The 12,419-nt window shown below is 41.1% G+C and overlaps 2 protein-coding genes across 7 annotated transcripts in view; both read right to left on the bottom strand.

Annotated features, from left to right (window-relative positions):
- LOC126372176 (protein-S-isoprenylcysteine O-methyltransferase) overlaps positions 1–12,419 on the bottom strand; it is a 190,441-nt gene that overhangs the window by 36,036 nt on the left and 141,986 nt on the right. The window lies entirely within an intron of this gene.
- Positions 1–12,419, bottom strand: part of LOC126372108 (histone deacetylase 4) — a 122,640-nt gene that overhangs the window by 103,712 nt on the left and 6,509 nt on the right. Inside the window, exon 1 of one of the 5 annotated variants that reach the window (XM_050017686.1) lies at positions 1,733–2,000. The exons of the other annotated variants lie outside the window; for them this stretch is intronic. Coding sequence (XP_049873643.1) covers positions 1,733–1,766 — 34 coding nt within the window. The 5' untranslated portion in view covers positions 1,767–2,000. Of the gene's footprint in view, positions 1–1,732; positions 2,001–12,419 lie in introns of those variants that run through there. 5 annotated transcript variants of the gene reach the window in all.

Below are 12,419 nucleotides of genomic sequence, written 5' to 3'. Positions count from 1 at the left end.
CCAACGGCTTAACGTGCCTCCCGAAGCACGCATCATCTTACTTGACATTTATTGACATTGCGCACTTTTATATGTGCGATTGTCAAACTTCTTCTTCTTATCGTGTGCGTTGTGAGGTGGAATACCAGCCTCATCAACCCTGGTGTCAGGGTTATGATTGAGCTGCCAAAGGCCCCTGACATGGCTCATGTAACGATTACTCACTTACATCAGTAAATAGTAACCGGGACCAACTGTTTAACGTGCCTTCCGAAGCACGGATCATCTTACTTTCGGACAATCAGGTGATCAGCCTGTAATGTCCTAACCAAACTAGGGATCACAAAGTGATTTTTGTGATATCTCCCCACCGGGATTCGAACCCGGGACCTCCGGATCGTGAGTCCAACGCTCAACCACTGGACCACAGAGGCCGACAAACTTGTCAAACTGCTATACTGCGTTTTCAGGTGAATTATTTCAATAGGGTTTTTTTAACCCCCCCCCCCCCCAGCACTTAAGATGAATTAATAAGTCATTGGTGCAAGTCCGGTACCGGGATTCGAACCGACGCTCCCCGTTTGAGAAGCAAGCCTAGGCCTGCAAGATCTGTCGACAACCTGTGGCCTCTGCATATTTCATAGGGAGGGATTGGCAGTGGAGTCTTTGCCGTCTTCTGTATTTCCGAATGCATATAACCCGGGTGCCCACTATGTGCGAGGATCTTTTCCAATAAGATTGGCTATATAAGCCACATGCGAGCACATGAACGTCGGAGTTGAAGCAGTCGCCGTAGCCGAAATCGGCTGGTTCGCATCATCATCATCATCACCCGGGTGCTTTCAAGGCCAGAGTGAACAGGTTATCAGTTGCCGGTAACATTTATAATTGTGGTCCAGCCGATTCCGGCTACGGCGGCGACTGCTTCAAGTCCGACATCCAAGAGTTCACATGTGGCTTATATAACCAATGGGCAAATGGGCATGTGAGCACACCATAATAAGTATAATTTATAGCCGCAAGGGTCGGACTTTCAGCCTGTAACTAAAATATAAAACTTGGCGAACTTTTTGGTAGCCGAGTTGACAACTTAGTAATTTTCCGACCCCACACTCCATTTTCCAGGAAACCATTACTCGAAAAGTGTGTCGGGTTAACAGGTGTTTGCGCGAGGGTGGTGGTACAATGACAGCTCCCCACGATAAGTGGCGTCTACCCTGGTTACTACTTTCAAGGTTGTCCTTCTATGATATCATCGGCCAAGTTTAGGCTGATGATTTAAAATTGATTGGAACAATTTAAAAAAAGATTATTAGAAGTGTACCTATTGTATAGGGAAACCACTGCCCTATTTTTCCCTAAAAAGTAGCATGGAAAATGCTGCACCGACAAGAGCGTGGCTCTTAAATTGATGATATATTGTAACCTGAATACAGCCTTATAAAACATCAACCATTATGGGATTTTTCATTTCAAGTTTTTTTTTTTTTCATTACCATATATCACGCTGCGCTGGTAAGGTTGGTCTACCAGAAAGCTCGGTGACTGGGTACTCAGTAAAGTTCATCTTGCGATGGATGTATCTCTGACTACCCTATTGGGAAAATAGTTGTTAGCTTATGTCTGACATGTTTCTATTTTTCATTATAAAGTTTAATTTTAATGTCTGTCTGTGGTAATTACATGTAAATTATCTCGTTCCGGATACGAGTCAAGAAAAAATGTGTGTGTACAGCTTGTGTGTGATAGTTACCTTTAGCGGAGACAGCAGCGGGGTTGGCAGACATCCTTCGACACTCGGACACTATTCTCACTCTCCGATACTGCTGATAAGCAATCTACATAGCCGGCACCAGCGGCCTCCGTAGAACAGTCGTTAAATCCGAATATATCGATAAACTAATACAACTACTATTACCAATATATTTACATATAAATACAGTGTCTATAGCAATGGAAATATTGCAATCCAAACTATTAATGGATATGCAAACTATATACTCGCTACACCATAACTACATTTTCAACTTTTCAAATTTCTCGTGGAACATACTACAGCTGACAACGACCGCTACACGTGCGCTCGGCACGGCGGTCGGAACTCGACTGGCGAAAGCGGCCGCGTGGGGTGGGGGTGGCGAGGGGTGGGGGCAGGAAGCACAGCCTCCGACCAATAATAATTATGTAAGTAGAGGGTTGTTGCTATTTTTAGCTGGAAGGCGAAATACGTAACCGGTGTGCGTTGCATCGCACCGATGGCGTATAAATAGCGCACAGTGCAGTGGTAGATGCTTGTATTTGCAACATGTCTATTTGTGGCACATTAATGCTGTTTCGCTAGTTTCGCAAGTAACAAGTTTAATGCGCTTGTTGCTACAGATCGGGCCACAAAACTTTACCAAACACGCGCCGAATGATATAAATAGCTTTCAATTTTCCTGGAAAGGAAACCGGGCAGAATTTAATAAACGTGAACGTGTAATTCGTTTGCCTTGACAAAGGCAAGGTCTTTAGATGATCTGCCATTCACAATATAGCTTCTTTTCCACCAGCATTATACTTTTAATAAGAGTCACCGCTACGTTCATAGCCACATCTCTCTAATCGCCCTGGCAAAGTAAATTACCTTAGAGTATAGACAGCCTCCGAGGCATGAAGCACCTGTTTGTACGAGAAGTAAACAGATTCGGTGCTTCGGACGGCATATTGAGCCGTTAATCCTACCTACCATTTGTATAATTCCGGACATGTTACATGGGGCTTGTTAAAGGCCTTTGGGAGCTCAATTACTACCACGCCAGGGTTGGTGTGGCCAGGTCACCGACCTTACGACTCTGATTCGACAGAAGACTCTCTTAGCAACATAATAACACAAGATTAAGATACTATTTCTTTGGTGACAAGATACTGGAGTTTGCGAGAAGCGTTAGCTTGTAGTAAATCAATTGGGCAAAATAGGTAAATTAGTATTGATTGCGGACTCCCGCCGGTTTCCTGGCGCTGACCCCCCGAATCCCTGCAATTACACTCCAAGCTTTCAGGTGTTAGAGTAATTGTTTTACTCAACACTTAAAGGCGGCTTCGAGCTTCACCGCAGTAATGGATGTAGGTATTAGTCTTTAAGAGGATTATTGTGGCTCTGCATTCTATTGCTGAGGTCTTTGGTTTAAATACACCGATGATTCCCGGGAAATGCATTTCGGAGGTTTTTTTTTACCTTTGATGGGTTTGCTCTTGGCTCCAGACTTGCCCGAGGGCATTGACGAGGCCTAAGATGGAGCGAGCTCGCCCAGAAGATGCCTGTTCACTCTGGCTTTGAAAGCACCCGGGTTATATGCATTCGGAAATACAGAAGACGACAGAGAATAAAATATATCCCCGTTCCATTTATATTTAGAGGCTTCTGATTGGTGAGTCCATTGCCAAAAATAACCAGCAATAAATCCGCAGTTATTTAATTAAAACCCCCATTTTGTTTGTTTCCCCCACTTTGTGTCAGGCTCGGGAATAAATTGTATTTCATTATGAATTCGTAGGTTTGCTCCGAGATTTTATATTTTAAAATTAATTAGCAGCTGGGCTATTAATGTAATGTACTGTTGTATGGTAACGCTACGAAGGAGATGACGCGATGAATAAGATCGCGTTATAGAAAGGTGGCAAGATAGGAACAGAGCAGAGTGGAAGTAAAGGACAGAGGCGTTTACCTAACAGTGGAACACTTTTTTCGTGTGGGTTGTGAGATCATTGACCCGCCTCATCAGTCCTGGCACTAAAAGCCCCTAAACCTCATACGACAACTACATATACTTTTTCTTTTATCGTGTGGGTTGTAAGGTGGATTACCAACCTCATCAACTCTAGGGTCAGGGTTATTAATGACTCATGTAACGACTACGTATTTACATCAGTAAGTAGTAACCGGGGCCAACGGCTTAACGTGCCTTCCGAAGCACTAAAACGATTTTTTTGTATAAAGAATCCGGACTATGCCATTAGTAATGGATTAACTTATATAAACAGTCCTCGTGGTGCAGTTGAGCGTTGGGCTTACGATCCGGCGGTCCCGGGTTCGACTCCCGGTGTGGAAGTAAGATGAATCATCTTAATTTTGAACAATCTGATGATCAGCCTGTATTGTTCTAACCATACTAACCTGTAATGGCTTAACCGAACTATACGCTGAAAAGAGGGCTTCAATCCTAGAAACTGTGAAAAGTTATTTTTTAATTATATTTTGGTAATACTAAATATTGACTTATCCAAACATAGAGCAACACGGACCTTTGTATCCGAATTGGGACCTCCGAGACTTTGTGAGACTTTTACTATGTGGGTCTCCTCAAAATTTATCAGTATTAGAATATCAGAAACTGTAACCTTACGATGCAAGTCACATGTTCGCGCAAATGGGCTATCACGCCCGTTGATATTAGTTACAGTTATCCGCAACTTTCTACTACCATCGTCTCTTGAGACGCTCTTGTAGATAAACGAGACGCTTTCAGACCGCCCACGATATTTAGTCTGAATACGTGGAACGTTGTCAAAGATCAGTTATTACAACAGAAAGGTCACGGGGGCTCGTCGTGGTTTCTACATAACCGACGCGATTATAGATTACCCGATGTTTCTCACCTGTCCTGTGTACTGTAATTAGCACCATTAACTCTGTTGTCTGTTCAAAACGGATGTTCACCGAAATTATCATAAGGATGGTGGACGTCCTGAGATAAAAGGGCCACTCAGCACAAGTCGCGGCGTGAACCACGACGCTGATTAAAGCTGATTGGTCGCTGATTTTTGATTGCTCAACATCCAGATATTGACATTTTTTTTTTTTAATTAAGATGGGTTTGCTCTTGACTTCGTTCTTCTACAAGAAGAGATCGACGTTGGAACGAGCTTACCCAGAAAATGCCTATTCACCCGTGATTTAAAGGACCCCAGGTTATAAGAGTCAGGAAACACCGACGCCGGCAGCCCATTCCATTCCTTGGCTGTGCGCATTATGAAGGATGAAGCGAAGCGCTTGGTGCGGATTACATATTTTTATAACTCATTAAAGTTGTTCATTAACGTTGTCTAAGATCAGGTATTACAACAGAAGGTCATGGGGGCTCGTCGAGGTTTCTACATAACCGACGCGATTATAGATTATTCGGTGTTTCTCATCTGTGCAGGTGGTTTCTACAAATGTTGACAATTGTAATGGTTTGGCCAATTATGACTTTCGGTTTATAAATGGAGAGCCATAAAACTGTCTAGCTGAGGTGAATTGCCAAGTCGTTTGTTGGGCAAATGTCGTTGTCATCATTGTGTTTCAGTCTTCGTCTTCCGTCGAGATTTCTTTTTTTTTTAGTAAAGATTACACAATTTGGAAGAATGCTCAAAACCTAAATCCAAATATCATAAATGCGACAATGGCCCCGATTCCGGCTGACACCTTATATTTATTTTAAGTTATACCTATCATTTTCTTATCCACCGACGAAAGCGACGGATGATTGACAACTTTAAAAAAAATGAATGAATAAAAAAGGCGAATAAAATAGGCAACTCGCCCATATGTAATCCGTTTGACGTGTGCTGTCAGCTTAATTTTGGAAGGGTTTTTTAAACTTGTACCTAAAATTGACATGTATTTCTTAAATTTTATGCTTATTACCCGTCTCTTTCCTATTCGGCGGGTAAGAAAATGACAGGTATGACTTAAAATATAATAAGATGGCGTGTACAGTCATGAGCAATATAATGTACCCACATTAGGACTCTGTCGCACTAACATATTTGACATTTAGTGAGACTTACAGTTCAATTTGTCAAAAAAGTTAATGTGACATGGTACCAAAGTGTGATATTAATGTTCATGACCGTACTGGAATCAGGACCATGAACTCTGTCGTTCAACTTCAGCTTTTCACGCTTAAACTGCAGAACCAATTTAGAACTTTTGTATGGAAACTCTTTTTGATTGCTCAACATCCAGATATTTAGACATATTTTTGCAGTTCATTAAACTTGTTAATGCAATTTTCCATTTGTTATTTAAACTCCAGGAGATTTAAGTAGGAGCTCGGTGGCGCAGCAGATTGTTGAAGTAAAGCAACTTTCGCGAAGGCCGGTCATTGGATGGGTGACCACAAAAAAGTTTTCATCTCGAGCTCCTCCGTGCTTCGGAAGGCACGTTAAGCCGTTGGTCCCGGCTGCATTAGCAGTCGTTAATAACCATCAATCCGCACTGGGCCCGCGTGATGGTTTAAGGCCCGATCTCCCTACCCATCCATAGGGAACGCCCGTGCCCCAGCAGTGGGGACGTTAATGGGCTGATGATGATGATGATTTAAGCTCAAGCTTGTATTATTTATTATAATAGTTACCCATGTTTGTGATTCGTTAAAGTTTACTATACGCATTGGATTATTCCGTTAGTGCAGTAGTAAAACTGTTTTTCTAAATAAATAAATTGTTTCAGATACAGTTTTAAAGTCACATGATTAAGGGTACGTGCGAAGAGGACGTTAAGCAAATAAAGTTTATTGATGACGAAAATTGTGATGGTGTAGAATACAAGACCTAAAAGCCAAATACAGGACCTGAATTTGGGGCCCCATAATCATTATCCACTTAGGACAATCACAATCAACCATGGAGTACTGGCGTAATGTACTGATGGTTTCCGAGAAACAAGGGGTGTCGGGGTGGTGCAGGGTGACGAGGGGATGGTGCGGGGTGAAGCGGGGATGGTGCGGGGTGACGCGGGGATGGTGCGGGGTGGCGCGGGGCGGGTGCTCGCTACGTAGGCGTGTGTTGACGCGGCTGCCGGCTGTTGCCGCCGCTATTTCTGTCCAGCCCCGCCTACTGAAACCCCCCCTTCCCCACGCCCCGCACCCTGAGCCCTTGACCTTCCGTATCCAAACAACCGCAGTCACAACAAGCGACCGATAATTTGTTTTTCTTGTTTGCTTCTCACAGAAGAGTTCCCTGATGTCCTGATGATTCAATTTTCTAACACTGTAGGAAGAGTTGACGGCCGCCGGAACTTTAGCTAGCCAGTGCTAGGATTGAGTTGATCCAGTTCTTATCACCTGGTTCTTCAGTTTTACCGCAAATGAAATACAACGTGCAGGTTACTTGTGATAGTGTCAAAAATGGGATTATGTTTCAGCAGCCTTACCGCCTGAGCACATGATAATAATTTATGATCCAAACATGGATTTGAAAACAATTCCCAGAACCATTGGCTTAGGCCCGTGTTGGGATTCAAACCTGCGACCTCTCAGTGGCATCAAGCGTTCTTCCAACTGGGCTATATTTTTTTGACGTGACTTATTGTAGATTTGCCGCAGATAGCATTAACTACTTGGGCGGACAAATGGGGAGCGCTTAAGGCTCTCACCCGGTACAACGTTTAAGACAACAGGAACGAGGGTGCCCAGTTGGGCGCGAACCTCGGCTCAGGGCGTTGTCTGAGAGGAAAAATATTTGGAAGAATTAATCGAGCCTAGTGGGTCGATAGCGATAAGCGCTGATTGAGGGAAATCATCGACCACGCCGGCGGGGTCGATATCGGGGTCCTGAAGTGTTTGGTGTCGCGAGCTGATTGGCTGCCTCTATGGCTAACCAACTGGGCTACCAAGGCTTGCCTATTAAACTGTTCAGGCTGTATTTTTCAAATCCAGCTCCCATAACAATTTCCCTGGATAAGCTAAGTCGATGGTTTTTTTCTCTAAGTCCCAACTCATACCCTTTTTACCCTTATTAGGTACACTCTACCCCCAGAGTACAGTGACAGAGTATTTAATGAAGGACTTTCCAATCGACGTTCCCCAAACACACGATAGATGGCGTTGTTCACTTGTAACGTGATAATTACCTATTTTCTCATTGCTGGGGTACATCATCATCATCACCAGCCCATTAACGTCCCCACTGCTGGGGCACGGGCCTTCCCTATGGATGTATAGGGAGATCGGGCCTTAAACCACCACGCGGGCCCAGTGCGGATTGGTGATTATTAACGACTGCTAATGCAGCCGGGACCAACGGCTTAACGTGCCTTCCGTAGCACGGAGGAGCTCGAGATGAAAACTTGTTTTTTGTGATCAACCCACCCTATGACCGGCCTTTGCGAAAGTTGCTTAACTTCAACAATCGCAGACCGAGCGCGTTAACCGCTGCGCCACCGAGCTCCTCCTGGGGTACATAATTATACAAAAATGTAATGTAAAAGCAGAAGTAGGTACATAAAACTAATTGTTGCTTGATATTTGGATCACATTAGGTACAGAATGATGTTGCTACCTATATTGCTTCTCTTTATTTTGATCAGAATAATAATGGGTGGATGTTGTAATTGTACCTTGGTGTAATATGTACGACATACTTATTGTTGTTGTTGAATAAATATTTTTTATTTCTTTCTTTCTAATAAAAAGGGTCATTATTTATACGAAATTAATAGTTAAAGATGCATAATATGTTATCCATGAAATTAGAAGTATAAACGAAGAAAAAACTTAACAACGCCATCTATCGTGTTTTTGGGTAACGCCGATTGGAATGTCCCTCATTCCACCCTCCGGTTGTCAAGGGGTGGCCAGCCAGCCAGCCAGTATCTGACTAAATAGTTTTTATATCAACAGGCCGCGGTTGAGTAATGCTTGTTGAATGGAATCGATTAACGCAACAAACAGTAATAACGATTGTATAATATTCTTCTTTAAAAAAATATAAAAAGAATAAATCGACTTCAAAATCTGTGTAATTAAAAGTTAGAAATTCATACAAAAAAATATATATTTTTTGTTTATTTTTTATATAAAATAAAAATATATATAATATATTATATTCTTTTTTATTATTTTTATTAAAAAAAATTGAAAACTATTTTTATATAATGAATCGATCCTAGTGGGTCGATAGCGATAAGCGCTGATTGAGGGAATAGTCCCACAGGTTTGAGGGGTTGGACAAGATCTTCTACAATTTTTTATTTTTTTTGACGTGACTTATTGTAGATTTGCCGCATATTCATATTCATTTATTCCTTGTAACAACTTTATATTGTGTTGGAAATTGGAAATAAAAAATAAATAAAAACAAGCTTAAACTACGTTACAATCTAAATTCAGATGGCATTAACTGCTTGGCCGGAAGATCTTCTACCAAAATGGTATAAAAGCTTTAGAGAAGCGCTGGAATAAGTGTGTAGAAGGAAGCTATGTTGAAAAATAAATCATTTTTGTGTATAATATTAGCAGTTATCATCAATCAGCCCTCGTACATAGGACTTAAACGGCTGGCGAGGATTGGGTGCAGTATACAACGTCTGCCTACCCCTTCGGGAATAGAAGCGTGATTATTTCATAGCGCGTAGTTTACAACGGCAATTCGGTCTACGTTGAATGTGCGTTTAATCGGAAATAGTTTAATGGCTTCTTATTATGGTTACACAATGAACAAATTACTATAAGATTTACGTAAAAGGGTTTCGTCTAGTTGAATAGAAAGCTATGATCCAGAGGTCCTTGGTTCGATTTTCTTTGGGTCCCCAAAGACGCAATATAGAAGTTTCCAAAACCCGCGACGTTTTGTAATGTATCCCAATTGCAATTTTCATATTATTGTCTATACTATAAGTATTTCAGGCTTCTGGTAGCTACTTATTAAGTAAAACAGGTGTAACTTCAAGGCTGGCCTAGTAATTATATGCTAATGTAATAGTATTCATTTTCTTTTCCGCATAACGAATGGCGGGTAAATTATGCAAGGTACAGCATCGCCTTCTCTATTTTATACCATAAAAATCTTAACATGAAATATAATTTAAGCAAGTTATTAAAATGAGTATCATCATCTCCTAAGCGTTATCCGTCCCCATAGGGCCCGCTTATTTTATCTGCAATTTGGTAGATGACCAACCCGACAGGAAAGCCCAATCCAGGTGGACCACACACCAAAACACACATCTCGGGTGTGTGAATATGAATGCTCTCCTTCTTTCGTGTGGGTTGTGACGCGGATTACCAACCTCATCAACCCTGTCAGGGTTACTATTGAGCCGCCAAAGGCCCCTGACTTGACTCATGTAACGACTACTTACATCAGTAAATAGTAACCGGGACCAACGGCTTTACTTGCCTTCCGAAGCACGGATCATTTTACTTTCGGACAATCAGGTGATCAGCCTGCAATGTCCTAACCAAACTAGGAATCACAAGGTAATTTTAGTGAAATTTCCCTACCGGGATTCGAACCTGGGACCTCCGGATCGTGAGCCTAACTCTCAACCACAGAGGCCGGTGTGAATGTTAAATGGGTACAAGTAAGGGTCTATTCACCTATAAGTTTCCAAAGTGCCTCTCAAAACTAGTTGGGGTAGCAACATCGAATTCGACAACATCAAAACCCAGTAAAAACCTTGCAAATCATCCGCTTGGTAACATCCACAAATCAATACTCTCGTGTAATCACTTAATCGAATTTGGGAGATTGTGAAAATGATCAGAGGTATTTCCTCCTACCCTGATTAATCACTAAAGAATTTCCTAATCTGCAAAGCCATACAAATTCTACAAATGCGAAAGTAACTCTTGACGTGTCTGTCTGTTACATTTTCGCTCTTAAACCGTTGAACGGATTGATATAGTTTGAGATTTAGGGAAAAATAGAGGATAATCTTTTATCCCGGAAACCAAACCTTAAGCTTAAAAAAAACGAGGCACGGGCAATAACCGAAGTCACGGACGAAGAGTTAGAAATACTGTCGGTACCAAGAGAAATCGATCCATCTTTGCGAGTACAAAGGTAGGGTCTATTAAGATGGGAAAGCTTGTTCAAATTATACGTGGACACAGGATGTTGACCCAGAGATGAAGTTTCGGGGTAGCCAAACTGAAAGTGTCCCTTAATCCGTCTACTTCTGCTCGTACCAGAGCTGTCACCGGCAGCGTAGCCTGACGTTTGAAAGTCCGTTTCCTATACAAAGAATAAAAATAAAATTGCTATTCAAAATTCTAGAGTAAGTAAATTAAATTCATCTATTTTCTCATTGATTTAAAAGATGTGTTGCTGTTTCTTGTAATTTCTTCTCCTCAGCCATAACACCTTGGGAAATGACGTAAATTCAAAAATGTTACATTGACCTTTAACAAGTTTATCCATAATAATGACGTTGAATAAATGATTCTGATTTTCAGATTTTTCTAGGTCGAAGATAAATTATGAAATTCTGATTACTAAATAGCGCGCCGCAGCCCGTGCTAAGCACGTGTCACGACATTATGCTGAGGAAGATCGTTTTTTTTTCCTCTAGTTTTTCCTGTAGTTTAGGTGATTGATATATTTAAAATTACTTATTCACTTACTTTTATTTTATCTTATTGTTTTTTAAGTAAATTTAAGTTTGTTAATATGGCGTCCAATATGGAAATACATTTTTTTTTTCAAATAAAGACATATCTAAATGTGACAAAAAACGTTTTCTTTTTTCTATTTAACTTATGAATTTTAATAACGAAAAATGTGATAATAAGTGCGACATTTTGCCACGTTTTTCTACCATGTCACAGGTTGCTTTTTCATACAAATTCCATAGTAATTTCGTGTTTTGACGTTTAGTAAAAAGTAACTGATTTGTCTAGTTGGAAAGTACCTCACGATTATATTCCCAGCTGGTGCAGTAGAAGTCACAGCCGTATGATGAACTAAGATGAACGTTTTGCCGACTGGGGGGTTAAAATGGCCACATCGGAGCAATTCATCTAAGAAAGAATTATTGCTATTTGACATTTGTTTGCATTGCGCACTTACTTTTATATGAGCCAATGTCGAATTGCAATATTGCTTTCTTAGATGAATTGCCCATTTCAGCCCCCCTGTATTAGACCAATTCCAACGTGAAAGGTGTGCCGTAGTCTGTAATGGTCGATTGATAAATTAAGATAACAAATTACACTTAAACAAACTTATTTAACTACAAAAGCAACATACATTACAAACATTACTTATTTTTTTGTTTAATTTTATTTTCAATTGTTTATTTTATGTTCTCCTTTTTAAAATTAGTCTATTTCTATAATGTGACTGTCTTGCTTATGCTGTTAATAAAACATTTGGCCAGTGAATAACATAGTCTGGTGCCGAGGATCGAATCGGCACTCCCCGCTTGAGAAGCAAGCCGGTAAGCCACAGGACCTCAAATTTTTGGGCTAAAATTATTATCGTTGGGCCCAAAATTACCGCCTCTGAGTCCATGGTCACCTAGGTACGTCCCTGGCTGCAGGGTTCGGGGAGGGCGTTGAACCGCACGCGTTACTAGGCCCGGCCTTGGGCAGGACAGTAAACATCATTTTTACTTGTATTCTTATATCGTTAAAAGGAAAAACAGATTAACAAAACATTAGCTCATGGCTATAGTTTGGTTAGAACATTACATA

Source organism: Pectinophora gossypiella, chromosome 13 (assembly GCF_024362695.1).
Source record: "Pectinophora gossypiella chromosome 13, ilPecGoss1.1, whole genome shotgun sequence".
NCBI lineage: Eukaryota > Metazoa > Arthropoda > Insecta > Lepidoptera > Gelechiidae > Pectinophora > Pectinophora gossypiella.
The sequence above is the reverse complement of the archived record's forward strand: the minus strand, read 5'-3'. Positions and strand labels throughout refer to the sequence as shown.